Below are 25,821 nucleotides of genomic sequence, written 5' to 3' on the forward strand. Positions count from 1 at the left end.
AGAGAATCTACCATGTCTCTCTGCACCAATCACGAAGCGAGTTCACAATGGACAGAGCCACTCACGGCACGGCTTCTCTCCAAACCCGCCCCCTCACGCTTTTGATTGACAGTGGACTTGTCGCAGTCGTTGCGGAGCGAAGCTGAGATATCCAAAGTAAGTACCAACACTAAATATTACCTTTTTCCTGTTTGACAGTCACAAAACCCAATTTTACAACCATCACTCTCGATGTCATTTGACTATTTTGCCGTCAACTTTTACATGACGGTATATGGCAACTTCAGTCAGTCTGCATCAAATTAGTTAGCATCGCCAGCATTGCTAATGCTAATATTTCTATTTTAAATAAACGTTAACTGTCATTTTAATAATTGTCAACAGCCATGTGTAAATATGTACATCCGATTGTTATACAATTATTACATTAATGGGCATGTTGTAATTAGCTTATTACACGTTTTGACCTGTGGTACCACCAGTAGTCATACAGCTACTGTATGTAGCCCTTAGGACTGCGGTCAAGCCAGCATCCACTTCGGAAAACTGAGTCAAGCCAGCATCCGCGTTGTTTTGCGGTGCGCGAATATCCTATGCATTACGGTAGCGGCCTGGAAAAACTGCCTTCAAAATAAAAGTGCTTACTCGGTCAATAACAATTATATCAAACATATTAATACTATATAGGCCTAATGTGATCAATAATAATGTAAGAAAAACTACGTATAACTACCACATTATAACTGAGTGAATGTAAAACTTAAAGAGTTTAAAAATAAAATACCTTTGAAGTCTCATATATGAGCTATCATCCCTCTGTTTTTAGATGAGAATAAAACAAAAACTGTCCAGTATCAAAGACTCATCTCACTACAGGGTGATAGCAGGACACCCCATCTAGTCACTCAGAAAAAATCAGGACATTCTGATGTAGAGTTTCAAAATAAAAGACCTTTGAAGTCTATGAGCTATCATCCCTCTGTTTTTAGATAAGAATAAAACAAAAACTCTCCAGTCGGACTATGTTTGACTCAGTATAGTGAGCTGAGCCCTCAGTGAAGTTGCTTAGATGAATTAAAAACACCTAAAAAAAAAAAAGATATACTACAATAATATAGTATAATACTGGTTCAACGCAGCTGACCCTGGACAGTGGAAGCTTGCAAGAGGAAGAGGAGACAAGTGACGAAGTTAGTCATTACTGTGTTTATTTGGTCTCTTTACATGTTTTGTGCCCTTAAAGAGCCTGTGACAGCATCCCAACAACTGATGTGCAATGAAATATTGGGCTACTAGTCATCTCGAACCGTTAGTTTAAAAAAGAAGGTGCGATACCGTTCCGATAAATATCAATAATTTCGAACATCGCAGGGAAATTCCTTCGACTCATTTTGAAGTTTTGGGGGAAGCCGGAAGTGACATCAATGCGGGAACGCTTCACTGTGCGGCGAGAGAGCCAAACACGGACAAAGTGTGTTGTCATGCGTAGAAATAGTGAATTACTGGGTTTAGGCACGTTAATAACGTTTTAATGAAGTTGACTACAGTATATTCATATTTGTCAGTGCTTTCATGTCAATTCGGTGCTCCAACCTCTGGCCCTCAGATGGTGCGGCAGCGACAGCTCTTCCCTGCTCCAACTTTGGGCCATTGCTCCTGGATTTTTAATCCAGTGACCTCACAGGTGCCGGTCCAGGTCGCTGCTCCACAGGCTCCGAATGCCAGCATCTCCTCAGTTCTTCCTGCTCCTGCTCCTGCTCCTGCTCCTGCTCCTGCTCCTGCTCCTGCTCCTGCTCCTGCTCCTGCTCCTGCTCCTGCTCCTGCTCCTGCTCCTGCTCCTGCTCCTATTCCTGCTCCAACCACCCGAAAGCTGACCCGCAAGGTTGTGCACAACACCTGCAAAAAGTGTGGGAAGTTTCGCACAGCAGAAACTGGACACAGCCAGTACAAGGGAGTTGTTTACTGCCCCTTGGTTGAGGCTTTGCCAAAGGAGCAGTGGCTGATCGACATGAGGAACAAAAAGTGACAAGTATTTCCGCCCCCATAGGCATTGACACTTAATTATGTATATAGTTTGGTTTACAGTTTTATATTTATGTGTGTATATAGCTTATGTATAAATTGTATATAGTAATTTTATCTTCTATTTAAAGAGCAACTTCCAGGTTAAAGACACCTGTGAATAAATGTGTAGGAAAATGATGAATACACTAGATTTTCAAAAAGATATACAGAAATATACACTACAGTGACATCTGGCATCGTTTTTGTAAGAAATGTTCACTTCCGCATAAAAAAGCCTCGGCATGTGACCTCCCGCGTGTGACGTAACAAGGGGGACAAGGGGGAGAGCGGCCGGTGTAACGTATTAATAAACATGGATCCCAATGCTAGTTTCGACACAGAAGAAGTTGAACATGAATATTCGAATGCATATGATGGACCACAACCTTATAATTATGAGCCTGCTAGGCGTCCAAGAGACCAGGAGCAGCCAAGGATTAGAAGAAATAACGGCCATCGGAGAGAAATTGAGCTGTGGTGTGAGGAGAACCAGTGGAGAATTGCTATCTTGGTGAGTGACCGGAGTTAGCTACAGAATGTTAGCTAACGTCACATCACAACATTGTAAAGTTAGCTATCATATATCAGGCTATAACTAAAGTAGCATTGATAATATAGTAACGTTACTGGCAGGACTGTTGATACTGACCCATAACAGAAACTAATGCGCAAGTATCAGCCGTATCTTGCGTTACCTAATGCAAATCCACACTACGTCTTACGGTGCTGTGTACCGGAGGGGAGGGAGAGAGCAGCGAAGGGGGGGGAGAGAGATGTAATACGGTTTCCTGATAAACGTTTTGTTTTGTAGGTGCTTTTGTGGCGAATGCCAGCCCATGACCTCAGCTGTGGAGAGCATGTGCTGCAGGGAGGTGGATCCCTTCTGGGCCCTGGTGGAGAACCTCACCCCCAGACCAGACATAACATGCCTGACACTGGACCCAAGCTTTGAAGCATGCTGTCTGAATCCCTTTGTGCTACAGATAGCCTACATGAACTTCAGGCAGGAGCATGGCCCGCTTCAGGCCAGCAGACATGAGTATGTTTAGATTACAATTAAAAAGATAAATACTATTAAAGATAATACAGTTGCTATTGACCCCGAGTGTTTAGCAGGTTTCAAAACCCAGAACCTGTAGATTATATACTATATAACACTTGTTGATGATGTTAACAAGGCTATCAAGTTTACCTGTAGATATTGTGTCCCTATCCCCAGGCAATACCGCTACACAGCTTACAGGCAGGTCATCCGCTGGGCCTATGGAGTTCTAGGCAGGCACATTAGGAAGCCCTTACCCTCATGTGTTGTGTCTGCCATCAGAAGACAGTTCCCAGAAGAAGGAGGAGGAATTTACAAAGGTTTTGAGTGGCCTCATTTTGGTGACGATCAATACAATTAATCACAATCATAGTGTGTTCGCACTATGTGTTCGCATACACATGCATTTCCAAACATTTTGTCTACCTATGCTGTAAATGTGGTATTTTTTCAATTTACACAAATAAACATTGATTGATTGATAGATAGTGTCTTTTCATTAATAACCACCAAAATACGTTATTTGAACACTCCTCTCGATCGATTTACAAAAAAATATATAGTATGGCCCGCCCTAATACAACAATTCAGTTTTTAAAGATATACATTTTTCAACACAGAATCATTTAACAAATTACACCATATCCAATCATTTTACGAGTCAGAAAATGCTATCTGTTCATTGCAGTTATTGTTTATTGAATAAGATTACCATGACCTCAACATAATTATGTAGAGTACAAGTCCACAGCCAAGAACATTTTATTTGCATATCATTTCATTTATGAATATGGAATTATTTATTTAATATTATTATCGCAGCTCAATGAGGCTCCCTCCTGTCAGATGGAGGGAGTAAATACAGCGGCAAGCTTTGGGACCTGTCCCAACCTATCCGATGAAGAGAGAAAGAAAATATTGTTATTATATATTAATATTGATTTTTGCACAATCAAAATCTCTTACCAGGTTTTATCTAACAAATAAACAAATGTCAATTTAGAATAATCTTACCCTGAAAACTGTGAACCACAGAATCTGCTGGTTTCACACTAATTTCCTGTGTTAAACCGGGAATGCCGTGCCAGATAAAGGCCAACTGCCTCATCCTTGGCGATCTCCTGGCAGGAAGTGGAAAGGGGGGCAGGGGCAGTGGAAGACAAGACTGCACTGCTCTCTCGTAGAGTCTCTGGTGACCTGGAGTAGCCCTCTCTCAGAGACTCCATCAGGGCTGCAGCGTATGCTGAAGGAAGGAAACAAGTGATCACATTCAGTGATATTATAGATGCATCGAACAATAAATAATATTTAGGGACCGAGTAAAACAGCTAACTGTATGATGGCTTCTCCTTGATAGGGCGAACTACCCAGCCACCTTTGCAGAACCTTGGGTAGCGAACTGCATAACGCACCTCACCATCACTGGTTCGAGCAACCTCTCTGCTGCTATTGTGGTTAAAGTGCAGGGCTACCAAGAGAAGCCTGTAGAAAAAGTCCACCCAGGGACGTTTACTGTTTGAATAAACATTTAAGGGAACACGCCAGTTTACGTGTTCAGGGGCAAGGTTCCAGAAAAACAGTAACAAAAGTATAACTGTTACACATCATCATTTGATGTACGTCCTTGCTTCCAGCAACATTGAAGACATGAACTAAAGCTTTAAAAACTAGAGCACATTTAGCTTCCACAGGTTTCATTTGAGGCAACTTCTACTTCTCTGTATTCTAGGCAAACAAACGTTTTGAATAAAAGAGCAAATTAAGGAGGGTGGGGCCAGCGATCCATGCCAAGCCCCTTTTAGCAGAGTAGCATGTCTCTGTGGCGCAATTGGTTAGCGCGTTCGGCTGTTAACCGAAAGGTTGGTGGTTCAAGTCCACCCAGGGACGTTTACTGTTTGAATAAACATTTAAGGGAACACGCCAGTTTACGTGTTCAGGGGGAAGGTTCCAGAAAAACAGTAACAAAAGTATAACTGTTACACATCATCATTTGATGTACGTCCTTGCTTCCAGCAACATTAAAGACATGAACTAAAGCTTTAAAAACGAGTGCACATTTAGCTTCCACAGGTTTCATTTGAGGCAACTTCTTCTTCTCTGTATTCTAGGCAAACAAACCTCTTGAATAAAAGAGCAAATTAAGGAGGGTGGGGCCAGCGATCCATGCCAAGCCCCTTTTAGCAGGGTATCATGTCTCTGTGGCGCAATTGGTTAGCGCGTTCGGCTGTTAACCGAAAGGTTGGTGGTTCAAGTCCACCCAGGGATGTTTACTGTTTGAATAAATATTTAAGGGAACACGCCAGTTTACATGTTCAGGGGCAAGGTTCCAGAAAACCAGCAACAAAAGTATAACTGTTACACATCATCATTTGATGTACGTCCTTGCTTCCAGCAACATTGAAGACATGAACTAAAGCTTTAAAAACGAGTGCACATTTAGCTTCCACAGGTTTCATTTGAGGCAACTTCTTTTTCTCTGTATTCTAGGCAAACAAACCTCTTGAATAAAAGAGCAAATTAAGGAGGGTGGGGCCAGCGATCCATGCCAAGCCCCTTTTAGGAGGGTAGCATGTCTCTGTGGCGCAATTGGTTAGTGCGTTCGGCTGTTAACCGAAAGGTTGGTGGTTCAAGTCCACCCAGGGACGTTTACTGTTTGAATAAACATTTAAGGGAACACGCCAGTTTACGTGTTCAGGGGCAAGGTTCCAGAAAAACAGTAACAAAAGTATAACTGTTACACATCATCATTTTATGTACGTCCTTGCTTCCAGCAACATTGAAGACATGAACTAAAGCTTTAAAAACGAGTGCACATTTAGCTTCCACAGGTTTCATTTGAGGCAACTTCTACTTCTCTGTATTCGAGGCAAACAAACGTTTTGAATAAAAGAGCAAATTAAGGAGGGTGGGGCCAGCGATCCATGCCAAGCCCCTTTTAGCAGGGTAGCATGTCTCTGTGGCGCAATTGGTTATTGCGTTCGGCTGTTAACCGAAAGGTTGGTGGTTCAAGTCCACCCAGGGACGTTTACTGTTTGAATAAACATTTAAGGGAACACGCCAGTTTACGTGTTCAGGGGCAAGGTTCCAGAAAACCAGCAACAAAAGTATAACTGTTACACATCATCATTTGATGTACGTCCTTGCTTCCAGCAACATTGAAGACATGAACTAAAGCTTTAAAAACGAGTGCACATTTAGCTTCCAAAGGGTTCATTTGAGCCAACTTTTACTTCTCTGTATTCTAGGCAAACAAACCTCTTGAATAAAAGAGCAAATTAAGGAGGGTGGTGCCAGCGATCCATGCCAAGCCCCTTTTAGCAGGGTAGCATGTCTCTGTGGCGCAATTGGTCAGCGCGTTCGGCTGTTAACCGAAAGGTTGGTGGTTCAAGTCCACCCAGCGACGTTTACTGTTTGAATAAACATGTAAGGTAACACACAAGTTCAGGTGTTCAGGGGCAAGGTTCCAGAAAACCAGCAACAAAAGTATAACTGTTACACATAATCATTTGATGTACGTCCTTGCTTCCAGCAACATTGAAGACATGAACTAAAGCTTTAAAAACGAGTGCACATTTAGCTTCCACAGGTTTCATTTGAGGCAACTTCTTCTTCTCTGTATTCTAGGCAAACAAACGTTTTGAATAAAAGAGCAAATTAAGGAGGGTGGGGCCAGCGATCCATGCCAAGCCCCTTTTAGCAGGGTAGCATGTCTCTGTGGCGCAATTGGTTAGCGCGTTCGGCTGTTAACCGAAAGGTTGGTGGTTCAAGTCCACCCAGGGACGTTTACTGTTTGAATAAACATTTAAGGCAACACGCCAGTGTACGTGTTCAGGGGCAAGGCTCCAGAAAAACAGTAACAAAAGTATAATTGTTACACATCATCATTTGAGGTACGTCCTTGCTTCCAGCAACATTGAAGACATGAACTAAAGCTTTAAAAACTAGCGCACATTTAGCTTCCACAGGTTTCATTTGAGGCAACTTCTAGTTCTCTGTATTCTAGGCAAACAAACCTCTTGAATAAAAGAGCAAATTAAGGAGGGTGGGGCCAGCGATCCATGCCAAGCCCCTTTTAGCAGAGTAGCATGTCTCTGTGGCGCAATTGGTCAGCGCGTTCGGCTGTTAACCGAAAGGTTGGTGGTTCAAGTCCACCCAGGGACGTTTACTGTTTGAATAAACATTTAAGGGAACACGCCAGTTTACGTGTTCAGGGGTAAGGTTCCAGAAAAACAGTAACAAAAGTATAACTGTTACTCATCATCATTTGATGTATGTCCTTGTTTCCAGCAACATTGAAGACATGAACTAAAGCTTTAAAAACGAGTGCACATTTAGCTTCCAAAGGGTTCATTTGAGGCAACTTCTACTTCTCTGTATTCTTGGCAAACAAACCTCTTGAATAAAAGAGCAAATTAAGGAGGGTGGGGCCAGCGATCCATGCCAAGCCCCTTTTAGCAGGGTAGCATGTCTCTGTGGCGCAATTGGTCAGTGCGTTCGGCTGTTAACCGAAAGGTTGGTGGTTCAAGTCCACCCAGGGATGTTTACTGTTTGAATAAACACGCAAGGTAACACACAAGTTCAGGTGTTCAGGGGCAAGGTTCCAGAAAACCAGCAACAAAAGTATAACTGTTACACATCATCATTTGATGTACGTCCTTGCTTCCAGCAACATTGAAGACATGAACTAAAGCTTTAAAAACGAGTGCACATTTAGCTTCCAAAGGGTTCATTTGAGCCAACTTCTACTTCTCTGTATTGTAGGCAAACAAATCTCTTGAATAAAAGAGCAAATTAAGGAGGGTGGGGCCAGCGATCCATGCCAAGCCCCTTTTAGCAGGGTAGCATGTCTCTGTGGCGCAATTGGTTAGTGCGTTCGGCTGTTAACCGAAAGGTTGGTGGTTCAAGTCCACCCAGGGACGTTTACTGTTTGAATAAACATGTAAGGGAACACGCCAGTTTACGTGTTCAGGGAAAAGGTTCCAGAAAAACAGTAACAAAAGTATAACTGTTACACATCATCATTTGATGTACGTCCTTGCTTCCAGCAACATTGAAGACATGAACTAAAGCTTTAAAAACGAGTGCACATTTAGCTTCCACAGGTTTCATTTGAGGCAACTTCTACTTCTCTGTATTCTAGGCAAACAAACCTCTTGAATAAAAGAGCAAATTAAGGAGGGTGGGGCCAGCGATCCATGCCAAGCCCCTTTTAGCAGAGTAGCATGTCTCTGTGGCGCAATTGGTGAGCGCGTTCGGCTGTTAACCGAAAGGTTTGTGGTTCAAGTCCACCCAGGGACGTTTACGGTTTGAATAAACACGTAAGGTAACACACAAGTTCAGGTGTTCAGGGGCAAGGTTCCAGAAAACCAGCAACAAAAGTATAACTGTTACACATAATCATTTGATGTACGTCCTTGCTTCCAGCAACATTGAAGACATGAACTAAAGCTTTAAAAACGAGTGCACATTTAGCTTCCACAGGTTTCATTTGAGGCAACTTCTTCTTCTCTGTATTCTAGGCAAACAAACCTCTTGAATAAAAGAGCAAATTAAGGAGGGTGGGGCCAGCGATCCATGCCAAGCCCCTTTTAGCAGAGTAGCATGTCTTTGTGGCACAATTGGTCAGCGCGTTCGGCTGTTAACCAAAAGGTTTGTGGTTCAAGTCCACCCAGGGACGTTTACGGTTTGAATAAACACGTAAGGTAACACACAAGTTCAAGTGTTCAGGGGCAAGGTTCCAGAAAACCAGCAACAAAAGTATAACTGTTACACATAATCATTTGATGTACGTCCTTGCTTCCAGCAACATTGAAGACATGAACTAAAGCTTTAAAAACGAGTTCACATTTAGCTTCCAAAGGGTTAATTTGAGGCAACTTCTTCTTCTCTGTATTCTAGGCAAACAAACCTCTTGAATAAAAGAGCAAATTAAGGAGGGTGGGGCCAGCGATCCATGCCAAGCCCCTTTTAGCAGGGTAGCATGTCTCTGTGGCGCAATTGGTCAGCGCGTTCGGCTGTTAACCGAAAGGTTGGTGGTTCAAGTCCACCCAGGGACGTTTACTGTTTGAATAAACACGAAAGGTAACACACAAGTTCAGGTGTTCAGGGGCAAGGTTCCAGAAAACCAGCAACAAAAGTATAACTGTTACACATCATCATTTGATGTACGTCCTTGCTTCCAGCAACATTGAAGACATGAACTAAAGCTTTAAAAACGAGTGCACATTTAGCTTCCACAGGTTTCATTTGAGGCAACTTCTACTTCTCTGTATTCGAGGCAAACAAACGTTTTGAATAAAAGAGCAAATTAAGGAGGGTGGGGCCAGCGATCCATGCCAAGCCCCTTTTAGCAGAGTAGCATGTCTCTGTGGCGCAATTGGTCAGCGCGTTCGGCTGTTAACCGAAAGGTTGGTGGTTCAAGTCCACCCAGGGACGTTTACTGTTTGAATAAACATGTAAGGGAACACGCCAGTTTACGTGTTCAGGGAAAAGGTTCCAGAAAAACAGTAACAAAAGTATAACTGTTACACATCATCATTTGATGTACGTCCTTGCTTCCAGCAACATTGAAGACATGAACTAAAGCTTTAAAAACTAGCGCACATTTAGCTTCCACAGGTTTCATTTGAGGCAACTTCTACTTCTCTGTATTCGAGGCAAACAAACGTTTTGAATAAAAGAGCAAATTAAGGAGGGTGGGGCCAGCGATCCATGCCAAGCCCCTTTTAGCAGAGTAGCATGTCTCTGTGGCGCAATTGGTCAGCGCGTTCGGCTGTTAACCGAAAGGTTGGTGGTTCAAGTCCACCCAGGGACGTTTACTGTTTGAATAAACATGTAAGGTAACACACAAGTTCAGGGGCAAGGTTCCAGAAAACCAGCAACAAAAGTATAACTGTTACACATAATCATTTGATGTACGTCCTTGCTTCCAGCAACATTGAAGACATGAACTAAAGCTTTAAAAACGAGTGCACATTTAGCTTCCAAAGGGTTCATTTGAGCCAACTTCTACTTCTCTGTATTCTAGGCAAACAAACCTCTTGAATAAAAGAGCAAATTAAGGAGGGTGGGGCCAGCGATCCATGCCAAGCCCCTTTTAGCAGGGTAGCATGTCTCTGTGGCGCAATTGGTCAGCGCGTTCGGCTGTTAACCGAAAGGTCGGTGATTCAAGTCCACCCAGGGACGTTTACTGTTTGAATAAACACGAAAGGTAACACACAAGTTCAGGTGTTCAGGGGCAAGGTTCCAGAAAACCAGCAACAAAAGTATAACTGTTACACATCATCATTTGATGTACGTCCTTGCTTCCAGCAACATTGAAGACATGAACTAAAGCTTTAAAAACGAGTGCACATTTAGCTTCCAAAGGGTTCATTTGAGCCAACTTCTACTTCTCTGTATTGTAGGCAAACAAATCTCTTGAATAAAAGAGCAAATTAAGGAGGGTGGGGACAGCGATCCATGCCAAGCCCCTTTTAGCAGGGTAGCATGTCTCTGTGGCGCAATTGGTTAGCGCGTTCGGCTGTTAACCAAAAGGTTGGTGGTTCAAGTCCACCCAAGGACGTTTACTGTTTGAATAAACATTTAAGGGAACACGCCAGTTTACGTGTTCAGGGGGAAGGTTCCAGAAAAACAGTAACAAAAGTATAACTGTTACACATCATCATTTGATGTACGTCCTTGCTTCCAGCAACATTAAAGACATGAACTAAAGCTTTAAAAACGAGTGCACATTTAGTTTCCACAGGTTTCATTTGAGGCAACTTCTACTTCTCTGTATTCGAGGCAAAAAACCTTTTGAATAAAAGAGCAAATTAAGGAGGGTGGGGCCAGCGATCCATGGCAAGCCCCTTTTAGCAGGGTAGCATGTCTCTGTGGCGCAATTGGTCAGCGCGTTCGGCTGTTAACCGAAAGGTTGGTGGTTCAAGTCCACCCAGGGACGTTTACTGTTTGAATAAACATTTAAGGGAACACGCCAGTTTACGTGTTCAGGGGCAAGGTTCCAGAAAAACAGTAACAAAAGTATAACTGTTACTCATCATCATTTGATGTATGTCCTTGTTTCCAGCAACATTGAAGACATGAACTAAAGCTTTAAAAACTATCGCACATTTAGCTTCCACAGGTTTCATTTGAGGCAACTTCTAGTTCTCTGTATTCTAGGCAAACAAACCTCTTGAATAAAAGAGCAAATTAAGGAGGGTGGGGCCAGCGATCCATGCCAAGCCCCTTTTAGCAGAGTAGCATGTCTCTGTGGCGCAATTGGTTAGCGAGTTCGGCTGTTAACCGAAAGGTTGGTGGTTCAAGTCCACCCAGGGACGTTTACTGTTTGAATAAACATTTAAGGGAACACGCCAGTTTACGTGTTCAGGGGCAAGGTTCCAGAAAAACAGAAACAAAAGTATAACTGTTACTCATCATCATTTGATGTATGTCCTTGTTTCCAGCAACATTGAAGAAATGAACTAAAGCTTTAAAAAACGAGTGCACATTTAGCTTCCACAGGTTTCATTTGAGGCAACTTCTTCTTCTCTGTATTCTAGGCAAACAAACCTCTTGAATAAAAGAGCAAATTAAGGAGGGTGGGGCCAGCGATCCATGCCAAGCCCCTTTTAGCAGAGTAGCATGTCTCTGTGGCACAATTGGTCAGCGCGTTCGGCTGTTAACCGAAAGGTTGGTGGTTCAAGTCCACCCAGGGACGTTTACGGTTTGAATAAACACGTAAGGTAACACACAAGTTCAGGTGTTCAGGGGCAATGTTCCAGAAAACCAGCAACAAAAGTATAACTGTTACACATCATAATTTGATGTACGTCCTTGCTTCCAGCAACATTGAAGACATGAACTAAAGCTTTAAAAACGAGTGCACATTTAGCTTCCACAGGTTTCATTTGAGGCAACTTCTTCTTCTCTGTATTCTAGGCAAACAAACCTCTTGAATAAAAGAGCAAATTAAGGAGGGTGGGGCCAGCGATCCATGCCAAGCCCCTTTTAGCAGAGTAGCATGTCTCTGTGGCGCAATTGGTGAGCGCGTTCGGCTGTTAACCGAAAGGTTTGTGGTTCAAGTCCACCCAGGGACGTTTACGGTTTGAATAAACACGTAAGGTAACACACAAGTTCAGGTGTTCAGGGGCAAGGTTCCAGAAAACCAGCAACAAAAGTATAACTGTTACACATAATCATTTGATGTACGTCCTTGCTTCCAGCAACATTGAAGACATGAACTAAAGCTTTAAAAACGAGTGCACATTTAGCTTCCACAGGTTTCATTTGAGGCAACTTCTTCTTCTCTGTATTCTAGGCAAACAAACCTCTTGAATAAAAGAGCAAATTAAGGAGGGTGGGGCCAGCGATCCATGCCAAGCCCCTTTTAGCAGAGTAGCATGTCTTTGTGGCACAATTGGTCAGCGCGTTCGGCTGTTAACCAAAAGGTTTGTGGTTCAAGTCCACCCAGGGACGTTTACGGTTTGAATAAACACGTAAGGTAACACACAAGTTCAAGTGTTCAGGGGCAAGGTTCCAGAAAACCAGCAACAAAAGTATAACTGTTACACATAATCATTTGATGTACGTCCTTGCTTCCAGCAACATTGAAGACATGAACTAAAGCTTTAAAAACGAGTTCACATTTAGCTTCCAAAGGGTTAATTTGAGGCAACTTCTACTTCTCTGTATTCGAGGCAAACAAACGTTTTGAATAAAAGAGCAAATTAAGGAGGGTGGGGCCAGCGATCCATGCCAAGCCCCTTTTAGCAGAGTAGCATGTCTCTGTGGCGCAATTGGTCAGCGCGTTCGGCTGTTAACCGAAAGGTTGGTGGTTCAAGTCCACCCAGGGACGTTTACTGTTTGAATAAACATGTAAGGGAACACGCCAGTTTACGTGTTCAGGGAAAAGGTTCCAGAAAAACAGTAACAAAAGTATAACTGTTACACATCATCATTTGATGTACGTCCTTGCTTCCAGCAACATTGAAGACATGAACTAAAGCTTTAAAAACGAGTGCACATTTAGCTTCCACAGGTTTCATTTGAGGCAACTTCTACTTCTCTGTATTCGAGGCAAACAAACGTTTTGAATAAAAGAGCAAATTAAGGAGGGTGGGGCCAGCGATCCATGCCAAGCCCCTTTTAGCAGAGTAGCATGTCTCTGTGGCGCAATTGGTCAGCGCGTTCGGCTGTTAACCGAAAGGTTGGTGGTTCAAGTCCACCCAGGGACGTTTACTGTTTGAATAAACATGTAAGGTAACACACAAGTTCAGGGGCAAGGTTCCAGAAAACCAGCAACAAAAGTATAACTGTTACACATAATCATTTGATGTACGTCCTTGCTTCCAGCAACATTGAAGACATGAACTAAAGCTTTAAAAACGAGTGCACATTTAGCTTCCAAAGGGTTCATTTGAGCCAACTTCTACTTCTCTGTATTCTAGGCAAACAAACCTCTTGAATAAAAGAGCAAATTAAGGAGGGTGGGGCCAGCGATCCATGCCAAGCCCCTTTTAGCAGGGTAGCATGTCTCTGTGGCGCAATTGGTCAGCGCGTTCGGCTGTTAACCGAAAGGTCGGTGGTTCAAGTCCACCCAGGGACGTTTACTGTTTGAATAAACACGAAAGGTAACACACAAGTTCAGGTGTTCAGGGGCAAGGTTCCAGAAAACCAGCAACAAAAGTATAACTGTTACACATCATCATTTGATGTACGTCCTTGCTTCCAGCAACATTGAAGACATGAACTAAAGCTTTAAAAACGAGTGCACATTTAGCTTCCAAAGGGTTCATTTGAGCCAACTTCTACTTCTCTGTATTGTAGGCAAACAAATCTCTTGAATAAAAGAGCAAATTAAGGAGGGTGGGGCCAGCGATCCATGCCAAGCCCCTTTTAGCAGGGTAGCATGTCTCTGTGGCGCAATTGGTTAGCGCGTTCGGCTGTTAACCAAAAGGTTGGTGGTTCAAGTCCACCCAAGGACGTTTACTGTTTGAATAAACATTTAAGGGAACACGCCAGTTTACGTGTTCAGGGGGAAGGTTCCAGAAAAACAGTAACAAAAGTATAACTGTTACACATCATCATTTGATGTACGTCCTTGCTTCCAGCAACATTAAAGACATGAACTAAAGCTTTAAAAACGAGTGCACATTTAGTTTCCACAGGTTTCATTTGAGGCAACTTCTACTTCTCTGTATTCGAGGCAAAAAACCTTTTGAATAAAAGAGCAAATTAAGGAGGGTGGGGCCAGCGATCCATGGCAAGCCCCTTTTAGCAGGGTAGCATGTCTCTGTGGCGCAATTGGTCAGCGCGTTCGGCTGTTAACCGAAAGGTTGGTGGTTCAAGTCCACCCAGGGACGTTTACTGTTTGAATAAACATTTAAGGGAACACGCCAGTTTACGTGTTCAGGGGCAAGGTTCCAGAAAAACAGTAACAAAAGTATAACTGTTACTCATCATCATTTGATGTATGTCCTTGTTTCCAGCAACATTGAAGACATGAACTAAAGCTTTAAAAACTAGCGCACATTTAGCTTCCACAGGTTTCATTTGAGGCAACTTCTAGTTCTCTGTATTCTAGGCAAACAAACCTCTTGAATAAAAGAGCAAATTAAGGAGGGTGGGGCCAGCGATCCATGCCAAGCCCCTTTTAGCAGAGTAGCATGTCTCCGTGGCGCAATTGGTTAGCGCGTTCGGCTGTTAACCGAAAGGTTGGTGGTTCAAGTCCACCCAGGGACGTTTACTGTTTGAATAAACATTTAAGGGAACACGCCAGTTTACGTGTTCAGGGGCAAGGTTCCAGAAAAACAGAAACAAAAGTATAACTGTTACTCATCATCATTTGATGTATGTCCTTGTTTCCAGCAACATTGAAGAAATGAACTAAAGCTTTAAAAAACGAGTGCACATTTAGCTTCCACAGGTTTCATTTGAGGCAACTTCTTCTTCTCTGTATTCTAGGCAAACAAACCTCTTGAATAAAAGAGCAAATTAAGGAGGGTGGGGCCAGCGATCCATGCCAAGCCCCTTTTAGCAGAGTAGCATGTCTCTGTGGCACAATTGGTCAGCGCGTTCGGCTGTTAACCGAAAGGTTGGTGGTTCAAGTCCACCCAGGGACGTTTACGGTTTGAATAAACACGTAAGGTAACACACAAGTTCAGGTGTTCAGGGGCAATGTTCCAGAAAACCAGCAACAAAAGTATAACTGTTACACATCATAATTTGATGTACGTCCTTGCTTCCAGCAACATTGAAGACATGAACTAAAGCTTTAAAAACGAGTGCACATTTAGCTTCCACAGGTTTCATTTGAGGCAACTTCTTCTTCTCTGTATTCTAGGCAAACAAACCTCTTGAATAAAAGAGCAAATTAAGGAGGGTGGGGCCAGCGATCCATGCCAAGCCCCTTTTAGCAGAGTAGCATGTCTCTGTGGCGCAATTGGTGAGCGCGTTCGGCTGTTAACCGAAAGGTTTGTGGTTCAAGTCCACCCAGGGACGTTTACGGTTTGAATAAACACGTAAGGTAACACACAAGTTCAGGTGTTCAGGGGCAAGGTTCCAGAAAACCAGCAACAAAAGTATAACTGTTACACATAATCATTTGATGTACGTCCTTGCTTCCAGCAACATTGAAGACATGAACTAAAGCTTTAAAAACGAGTGCACATTTAGCTTCCAAAGGGTTCATTTGAGGCAACTTCTTCTTCTCTGTATTCTAGGCAAACAAACCTCTTGAATAAAAGAGCAAATTAAGGAGGGTGGGGCCAGCGATCCATGCCAAGCCCCTTTTAGCAGAGTAGCATGTCTTTGTGGCACAATTGGTCAGCGCGTTCGGCTGTTAACCAAAAGGTTGGTGGTTCAAGTCCACCCAGGGACGTTTACGGTTTGAATAAACACGTAAGGTAACACACAAGTTCAGGTGTTCAGGGGCAATGTTCCAGAAAACCAGCAACAAAAGTATAACTGTTACACATCATAATTTGATGTACGTCCTTGCTTCCAGCAACATTGAAGACATGAACTAAAGCTTTAAAAACGAGTGCACATTTAGCTTCCACAGGTTTCATTTGAGGCAACTTCTTCTTCTCTGTATTCTAGGCAAACAAACCTCTTGAATAAAAGAGCAAATTAAGGAGGGTGGGGCCAGCGATCCATGCCAAGCCCCTTTTAGCAGGGTAGCATGTCTCTGTGGCGCAATTGGTTAGCGCATTCGGCTGTTAACCGAAAGGTTGGTGGTTCAAGTCCACCCAGGGACGTTTACTGTTTGAATAAACATTTAAGGGAACACGCCAGTTTACGTGTTCAGGGGCAAGGTTCCAGAAAAACAGTAACAAAAGTATAACTGTTACACATCATCATTTGATGTACGTCCTTGCTTCCAGCAACATTGAAGACATGAACTAAAGCTTTAAAAACGAGTGCACATTTAGCTTCCACAGGTTTCATTTGAGTCAACTTCTACTTCTCTGTATTCGAGGCAAACAAACGTTTTGAATAAAAGAGCAAATTAAGGAGGGTGGGGCCAGCGATCCATGCCAAGCCCCTTTTAGCAGGGTAGCATGTCTCTGTGGCGCAATTGGTTAGGGCGTTCGGCTGTTAACCGAAAGGTTGGTGGTTCAAGTCCACCCAGGGACGTTTACTGTTTGAATAAACATTTAAGGGAACACGCCAGTTTACGTGTTCAGGGGCAAGGTTCCAGAAAACCAGCAACAAAAGTATAACTGTTACACATAATCATTTGATGTACGTCCTTGCTTCCAGCAACATTGAAGACATGAACTAAAGCTTTAAAAACGAGTGCACATTTAGCTTCCAAAGGGTTCATTTGAGCCAACTTCTACTTCTCTGTATTCTAGGCAAACAAACCTCTTGAATAAAAGAGCAAATTAAGGAGGGTGGGGCCAGCGATCCATGCCAAGCCCCTTTTAGCAGGGTAGCATGTCTCTGTGGCGCAATTGGTTAGCGCGTTCGGCTGTTAACCAAAAGGTTGGTTGTTCAAGTCCACCCAGGGACGTTTACTGTTTGAATAAACACGTAAGGTAACACACAAGTTCAGGTGTTCAGGGGCAAGGTTCCAGAAAACCAGCAACAAAAGTATAACTGTTACACATCATCATTTGATGTACGTCCTTGCTTCCAGCAACATTGAAGACATGAACTAAAGCTTTAAAAACGAGTGCACATTTAGCTTCCAAAGGGTTCATTTGAGCCAACTTCTACTTCTCTGTATTCTACGCAAACAAACCTCTTGAATAAAAGAGCAAATTAAGGAGGGTGGGGCCAGCGATCCATGCCAAGCCCCTTTTAGCAGAGTAGCATGTCTCTGTGGCGCAATTGGTTAGCGCGTTCGGCTGTTAACCGAAAGGTTGGTGGTTCAAGTCCACCCAGGGACGTTTACTGTTTGAATAAACATGTAAGGGAACACGCCAGTTTACGTGTTCAGGGAAAAGGTTCCAGAAAAACAGTAACAAAAGTATAACTGTTACACATCATCATTTGATGTACGTCCTTGCTTCCAGCAACATTGAAGACATGAACTAAAGCTTTAAAAACGAGTGCACATTTAGCTTCCACAGGTTTCATTTGAGGCAACTTCTACTTCTCTGTATTCGAGGCAAACAAACGTTTTGAATAAAAGAGCAAATTAAGGAGGGTGGGGCCAGCGATCCATGCCAAGCCCCTTTTAGCAGAGTAGCATGTCTCTGTGGCGCAATTGGTCAGCGCGTTCGGCTGTTAACCGAAAGGTTGGTGGTTCAAGTCCACCCAGGGACGTTTACTGTTTGAATAAACATGTAAGGTAACACACAAGTTCAGGTGTTCAGGGGCAAGGTTCCAGAAAACCAGCAACAAAAGTATAACTGTTACACATAATCATTTGATGTACGTCCTTGCTTCCAGCAACATTGAAGACATGAACTAAAGCTTTAAAAACGAGTGCACATTTAGCTTCCAAAGGGTTAATTTGAGCCAACTTCTACTTCTCTGTATTCTAGGCAAACAAACCTCTTGAATAAAAGAGCAAATTAAGGAGGGTGGGGCCAGCGATCCATGCCAAGCCCCTTTTAGCAGGGTAGCATGTCTCTGTGGCGCAATTGGTCAGCGCGTTCGGCTGTTAACCGAAAGGTTGGTGGTTCAAGTCCACCCAGGGACGTTTACTGTTTGAATAAACACGAAAGGTAACACACAAGTTCAGGTGTTCAGGGGCAAGGTTCCAGAAAACCAGCAACAAAAGTATAACTGTTACACATCATCATTTGATGTACGTCCTTGCTTCCAGCAACATTGAAGACATGAACTAAAGCTTTAAAAACGAGTGCACATTTAGCTTCCAAAGGGTTCATTTGAGCCAACTTCTACTTCTCTGTATTCTACGCAAACAAACCTCTTGAATAAAAGAGCAAATTAAGGAGGGTGGGGCCAGCGATCCATGCCAAGCCCCTTTTAGCAGAGTAGCATGTCTCTGTGGCGCAATTGGTTAGCGCGTTCGGCTGTTAACCGAAAGGTTGGTGGTTCAAGTCCACCCAGGGACGTTTACTGTTTGAATAAACATGTAAGGGAACACGCCAGTTTACGTGTTCAGGGAAAAGGTTCCAGAAAAACAGTAACAAAAGTATAACTGTTACACATCATCATTTGATGTACGTCCTTGCTTCCAGCAACATTGAAGACATGAACTAAAGCTTTAAAAACGAGTGCACATTTAGCTTCCACAGGTTTCATTTGAGGCAACTTCTACTTCTCTGTATTCGAGGCAAACAAACCTCTTGAATAAAAGAGCAAATTAAGGAGGGTGGGGCCAGCGATCCATGCCAAGCCCCTTTTAGCAGGGTAGCATGTCTCTGTGGCGCAATTGGTTAGCGCGTTCGGCTGTTAACCGAAAGGTTGGTGGTTCAAGTCCACCCAGGGACGTTTACTGTTTGAATAAACATTTAAGGGAACACGCCAGTTTACGTGTTCAGGGGCAAGGTTCCAGAAAAACAGTAACAAAAGTATAACTGTTACACATCATCATTTGATGTACGTCCTTGCTTCCAGCAACATTGAAGACATGAACTAAAGCTTTAAAAACGAGTGCACATTTAGCTTCCACAGGTTTCATTTGAGTCAACTTCTACTTCTCTGTATTCGAGGCAAACAAACGTTTTGAATAAAAGAGCAAATTAAGGAGGGTGGGGCCAGCGATCCATGCCAAGCCCCTTTTAGCAGGGTAGCATGTCTCTGTGGCGCAATTGGTTAGGGCGTTCGGCTGTTAACCGAAAGGTTGGTGGTTCAAGTCCACCCAGGGACGTTTACTGTTTGAATAAACATTTAAGGGAACACGCCAGTTTACGTGTTCAGGGGCAAGGTTCCAGAAAACCAGCAACAAAAGTATAACTGTTACACATAATCATTTGATGTACGTCCTTGCTTCCAGCAACATTGAAGACATGAACTAAAGCTTTAAAAACGAGTGCACATTTAGCTTCCAAAGGGTTCATTTGAGCCAACTTCTACTTCTCTGTATTCTAGGCAAACAAACCTCTTGAATAAAAGAGCAAATTAAGGAGGGTGGGGCCAGCGATCCATGCCAAGCCCCTTTTAGCAGGGTAGCATGTCTCTGTGGCGCAATTGGTTAGCGCGTTCGGCTGTTAACCAAAAGGTTGGTTGTTCAAGTCCACCCAGGGACGTTTACTGTTTGAATAAACACGTAAGGTAACACACAAGTTCAGGTGTTCAGGGGCAAGGTTCCAGAAAACCAGCAACAAAAGTATAACTGTTACACATCATCATTTGATGTACGTCCTTGCTTCCAGCAACATTGAAGACATGAACTAAAGCTTTAAAAACGAGTGCACATTTAGCTTCCAAAGGGTTCATTTGAGCCAACTTCTACTTCTCTGTATTCTACGCAAACAAACCTCTTGAATAAAAGAGCAAATTAAGGAGGGTGGGGCCAGCGATCCATGCCAAGCCCCTTTTAGCAGAGTAGCATGTCTCTGTGGCGCAATTGGTTAGCGCGTTCGGCTGTTAACCGAAAGGTTGGTGGTTCAAGTCCACCCAGGGACGTTTACTGTTTGAATAAACATGTAAGGGAACACGCCAGTTTACGTGTTCAGGGAAAAGGTTCCAGAAAAACAGTAACAAAAGTATAACTGTTACACATCATCATTTGATGTACGTCCTTGCTTCCAGCAACATTGAAGACATGAACTAAAGCTTTAAAAACGAGTGCACATTTAGCTTCCACAGGTTTCATTTGAGGCAACTTCTACTTCTCTGTATTCGAGGCAAACAAACGTTTTGAATAAAAGAGCAAATTAAGGAGGGTGGGGCCAGCGATCCATGCCAAGCCCCTTTTAGCAGAGTAGCATGTCTCTGTGGCGCAATTGGTCAGCGCGTTCGGCTGTTAACCGAAAGGTTGGTGGTTCAAGTCCACCCAGGGACGTTTACTGTTTGAATAAACATGTAAGGTAACACACAAGTTCAGGTGTTCAGGGGCAAGGTTCCAGAAAACCAGCAACAAAAGTATAACTGTTACACATAATCATTTGATGTACGTCCTTGCTTCCAGCAACATTGAAGACATGAACTAAAGCTTTAAAAACGAGTGCACATTTAGCTTCCAAAGGGTTAATTTGAGCCAACTTCTACTTCTCTGTATTCTAGGCAAACAAACCTCTTGAATAAAAGAGCAAATTAAGGAGGGTGGGGCCAGCGATCCATGCCAAGCCCCTTTTAGCAGGGTAGCATGTCTCTGTGGCGCAATTGGTCAGCGCGTTCGGCTGTTAACCGAAAGGTTGGTGGTTCAAGTCCACCCAGGGACGTTTACTGTTTGAATAAACACGAAAGGTAACACACAAGTTCAGGTGTTCAGGGGCAAGGTTCCAGAAAACCAGCAACAAAAGTATAACTGTTACACATCATCATTTGATGTACGTCCTTGCTTCCAGCAACATTGAAGACATGAACTAAAGCTTTAAAAACGAGTGCACATTTAGCTTCCAAAGGGTTCATTTGAGCCAACTTCTACTTCTCTGTATTCTACGCAAACAAACCTCTTGAATAAAAGAGCAAATTAAGGAGGGTGGGGCCAGCGATCCATGCCAAGCCCCTTTTAGCAGAGTAGCATGTCTCTGTGGCGCAATTGGTTAGCGCGTTCGGCTGTTAACCGAAAGGTTGGTGGTTCAAGTCCACCCAGGGACGTTTACTGTTTGAATAAACATGTAAGGGAACACGCCAGTTTACGTGTTCAGGGAAAAGGTTCCAGAAAAACAGTAACAAAAGTATAACTGTTACACATCATCATTTGATGTACGTCCTTGCTTCCAGCAACATTGAAGACATGAACTAAAGCTTTAAAAACGAGTGCACATTTAGCTTCCACAGGTTTCATTTGAGGCAACTTCTACTTCTCTGTATTCGAGGCAAACAAACGTTTTGAATAAAAGAGCAAATTAAGGAGGGTGGGGCCAGCGATCCATGCCAAGCCCCTTTTAGCAGAGTAGCATGTCTCTGTGGCGCAATTGATCAGCGCGTTCGGCTGTTAACCGAAAGGTTGGTGGTTCAAGTCCACCCAGGGACGTTTACTGTTTGAATAAACATGTAAGGTAACACACAAGTTCAGGTGTTCAGGGGCAAGGTTCCAGAAAACCAGCAACAAAAGTATAACTGTTACACATAATCATTTGATGTACGTCCTTGCTTCCATCAACATTGAAGACATGAACTAAAGCTTTAAAAACGAGTGCACATTTAGCTTCCAAAGGGTTCATTTGAGCCAACTTCTACTTCTCTATATTCTAGGCAAACAAACCTCTTGAATAAAAGAGCAAATTAAGGAGGGTGGGGCCAGCGATCCATGCCAAGCCCCTTTTAGCAGGGTAGCATGTCTCTGTGGCGCAATTGGTCAGCGCGTTCGGCTGTTAACCGAAAGGTTGGTGGTTCAAGTCCACCCAGGGACGTTTACTGTTTGAATAAACACGAAAGGTAACACACAAGTTCAGGTGTTCAGGGGCAAGGTTCCAGAAAACCAGCAACAAAAGTATAACTGTTACACATCATCATTTGATGTACGTCCTTGCTTCCAGCAACATTGAAGACATGAACTAAAGCTTTAAAAACGAGTGCACATTTAGCTTCCAAAGGGTTCATTTGAGCCAACTTCTACTTCTCTGTATTGTAGGCAAACAAATCTCTTGAATAAAAGAGCAAATTAAGGAGGGTGGGGCCAGCGATCCATGCCAAGCCCCTTTTAGCAGGGTAGCATGTCTCTGTGGCGCAATTGGTTAGCGCGTTCGGCTGTTAACCAAAAGGTTGGTGGTTCAAGTCCACCCAAGGACGTTTACTGTTTGAATAAACATTTAAGGGAACACGCCAGTTTACGTGTTCAGGGGGAAGGTTCCAGAAAAACAGTAACAAAAGTATAACTGTTACACATCATCATTTGATGTACGTCCTTGCTTCCAGCAACATTAAAGACATGAACTAAAGCTTTAAAAACGAGTGCACATTTAGTTTCCACAGGTTTCATTTGAGGCAACTTCTACTTCTCTGTATTCGAGGCAAAAAACCTTTTGAATAAAAGAGCAAATTAAGGAGGGTGGGGCCAGCGATCCATGGCAAGCCCCTTTTATTAGGGTAGCATGTCTCTGTGGCGCAATTGGTCAGCGCGTTCGGCTGTTAACCGAAAGGTTGGTGGTTCAAGTCCACCCAGGGACGTTTACTGTTTGAATAAACATTTAAGGGAACACGCCAGTTTACGTGTTCAGGGGCAAGGTTCCAGAAAAACAGTAACAAAAGTATAACTGTTACTCATCATCATTTGATGTATGTCCTTGTTTCCAGCAACATTGAAGACATGAACTAAAGCTTTAAAAAACGAGTGCACATTTAGCTTCCACAGGTTTCATTTGAGGCAACTTCTTCTTCTCTGTATTCTAGGCAAACAAACCTCTTGAATAAAAGAGCAAATTAAGGAGGGTGGGGCCAGCGATCCATGCCAAGCCCCTTTTAGCAGGGTATCATGTCTCTGTGGCGCAATTGGTTAGCGCGTTCGGCTGTTAACCGAAAGGTTGGTGGTTCAAGTCCACCCAGGGACGTTTACTGTTTGAATAAATATTTAAGGGAACACGCCAGTTTACATGTTCAGGGGCAAGGTTCCAGAAAACCAGCAACAAAAGTATAACTGTTACACATCATCATTTGATGTACGTCCTTGCTTCCAGCAACATTGAAGACATGAACTAAAGCTTTAAAAACGAGTGCACATTTAGCTTCCAAAGGGTTCATTTGAGCCAACTTCTACTTCTCTGTATTCTACGCAAACAAACCTCTTGAATAAAAGAGCAAATTAAGGAGGGTGGGGCCAGCGATCCATGCCAAGCCCCTTTTAGCAGAGTAGCATGTCTCTGTGGCGCAATTGGTTAGTGCGTTCGGCTGTTAACCGAAAGGTTGGTGGTTCAAGTCCACCCAGGGACGTTTACTGTTTGAATAAACATGTAAGGGAACACGCCAGTTTACGTGTTCAGGGAAAAGGTTCCAGAAAAACAGTAACAAAAGTATAACTGTTACACATCATCATTTGATGTACGTCCTTGCTTCCAGCAACATTGAAGACATGAACTAAAGCTTTAAAAACGAGTGCACATTTAGCTTCCACAGGTTTCATTTGAGGCAACTTCTACTTCTCTGTATTCGAGGCAAACAAACGTTTTGAATAAAAGAGCAAATTAAGGAGGGTGGGGCCAGCGATCCATGCCAAGCCCCTTTTAGCAGAGTAGCATGTCTCTGTGGCGCAATTGGTCAGCGCGTTCGGCTGTTAACCGAAAGGTTGGTGGTTCAAGTCCACCCAGGGACGTTTACTGTTTGAATAAACATGTAAGGTAACACACAAGTTCAGGGGCAAGGTTCCAGAAAACCAGCAACAAAAGTATAACTGTTACACATAATCATTTGATGTACGTCCTTGCTTCCAGCAACATTGAAGACATGAACTAAAGCTTTAAAAACGAGTGCACATTTAGCTTCCAAAGGGTTCATTTGAGCCAACTTCTACTTCTCTGTATTCTAGGCAAACAAACCTCTTGAATAAAAGAGCAAATTAAGGAGGGTGGGGCCAGCGATCCATGCCAAGCCCCTTTTAGCAGGGTAGCATGTCTCTGTGGCGCAATTGGTTAGCGCGTTCGGCTGTTAACCAAAAGGTTGGTTGTTCAAGTCCACCCAGGGACGTTTACTGTTTGAATAAACACGTAAGGTAACACACAAGTTCAGGTGTTCAGGGGCAAGGTTCCAGAAAACCAGCAACAAAAGTATAACTGTTACACATCATCATTTGATGTACGTCCTTGCTTCCAGCAACATTGAAGACATGAACTAAAGCTTTAAAAACGAGTGCACATTTAGCTTCCAAAGGGTTCATTTGAGCCAACTTCTACTTCTCTGTATTCTACGCAAACAAACCTCTTGAATAAAAGAGCAAATTAAGGAGGGTGGGGCCAGCGATCCATGCCAAGCCCCTTTTAGCAGAGTAGCATGTCTCTGTGGCGCAATTGGTTAGCGCGTTCGGCTGTTAACCGAAAGGTTGGTGGTTCAAGTCCACCCAGGGACGTTTACTGTTTGAATAAACATGTAAGGGAACACGCCAGTTTACGTGTTCAGGGAAAAGGTTCCAGAAAAACAGTAACAAAAGTATAACTGTTACACATCATCATTTGATGTACGTCCTTGCTTCCAGCAACATTGAAGACATGAACTAAAGCTTTAAAAACGAGTGCACATTTAGCTTCCACAGGTTTCATTTGAGGCAACTTCTACTTCTCTGTATTCGAGGCAAACAAACGTTTTGAATAAAAGAGCAAATTAAGGAGGGTGGGGCCAGCGATCCATGCCAAGCCCCTTTTAGCAGAGTAGCATGTCTCTGTGGCGCAATTGGTCAGCGCGTTCGGCTGTTAACCGAAAGGTTGGTGGTTCAAGTCCACCCAGGGACGTTTACTGTTTGAATAAACATGTAAGGTAACACACAAGTTCAGGTGTTCAGGGGCAAGGTTCCAGAAAACCAGCAACAAAAGTATAACTGTTACACATAATCATTTGATGTACGTCCTTGCTTCCAGCAACATTGAAGACATGAACTAAAGCTTTAAAAACGAGTGCACATTTAGCTTCCAAAGGGTTAATTTGAGCCAACTTCTACTTCTCTGTATTCTAGGCAAACAAACCTCTTGAATAAAAGAGCAAATTAAGGAGGGTGGGGCCAGCGATCCATGCCAAGCCCCTTTTAGCAGGGTAGCATGTCTCTGTGGCGCAATTGGTCAGCGCGTTCGGCTGTTAACCGAAAGGTTGGTGGTTCAAGTCCACCCAGGGACGTTTACTGTTTGAATAAACACGAAAGGTAACACACAAGTTCAGGTGTTCAGGGGCAAGGTTCCAGAAAACCAGCAACAAAAGTATAACTGTTACACATCATCATTTGATGTACGTCCTTGCTTCCAGCAACATTGAAGACATGAACTAAAGCTTTAAAAACGAGTGCACATTTAGCTTCCAAAGGGTTCATTTGAGCCAACTTCTACTTCTCTGTATTCTACGCAAACAAACCTCTTGAATAAAAGAGCAAATTAAGGAGGGTGGGGCCAGCGATCCATGCCAAGCCCCTTTTAGCAGAGTAGCATGTCTCTGTGGCGCAATTGGTTAGCGCGTTCGGCTGTTAACCGAAAGGTTGGTGGTTCAAGTCCACCCAGGGACGTTTACTG

At 43.3% G+C, this 25,821-nt stretch overlaps 1 protein-coding gene and 1 long non-coding RNA gene across 2 annotated transcripts in view; one reads left to right on the forward strand and one right to left on the reverse strand.

The window, feature by feature from the left end:
- Positions 1-120: 120 nt before the first annotated feature.
- On the forward strand, positions 121-3,590 carry LOC307033342 (uncharacterized protein). The gene is made up of 4 exons (XM_079671775.1): positions 121-156; positions 1,607-1,882; positions 2,876-3,103; positions 3,284-3,590. Exons 2-3 carry the CDS (start codon positions 1,607-1,609, stop codon positions 3,014-3,016), a joined length of 417 nt encoding a protein of 138 aa, XP_079527901.1. The 5' UTR covers positions 121-156; the 3' UTR covers positions 3,017-3,103; positions 3,284-3,590.
- Positions 3,591-3,816: 226 nt separating this feature from the next.
- LOC307030932 overlaps positions 3,817-25,821 on the reverse strand; it is a 172,684-nt gene continuing 150,679 nt past the window's right edge. The window contains exons 3-4 of the long non-coding RNA XR_013805832.1: positions 4,121-4,349; positions 3,817-3,997 (exon numbers count right to left, since the gene is read on the reverse strand). This is a non-coding gene — a long non-coding RNA (uncharacterized lncRNA). The remainder of the gene's footprint in view (positions 3,998-4,120; positions 4,350-25,821) is intronic.

Source organism: Notothenia rossii (assembly GCF_949606895.1).
Source record: "Notothenia rossii genome assembly, chromosome: 3".
Taxonomy (NCBI): domain Eukaryota; kingdom Metazoa; phylum Chordata; class Actinopteri; order Perciformes; family Nototheniidae; genus Notothenia; species Notothenia rossii.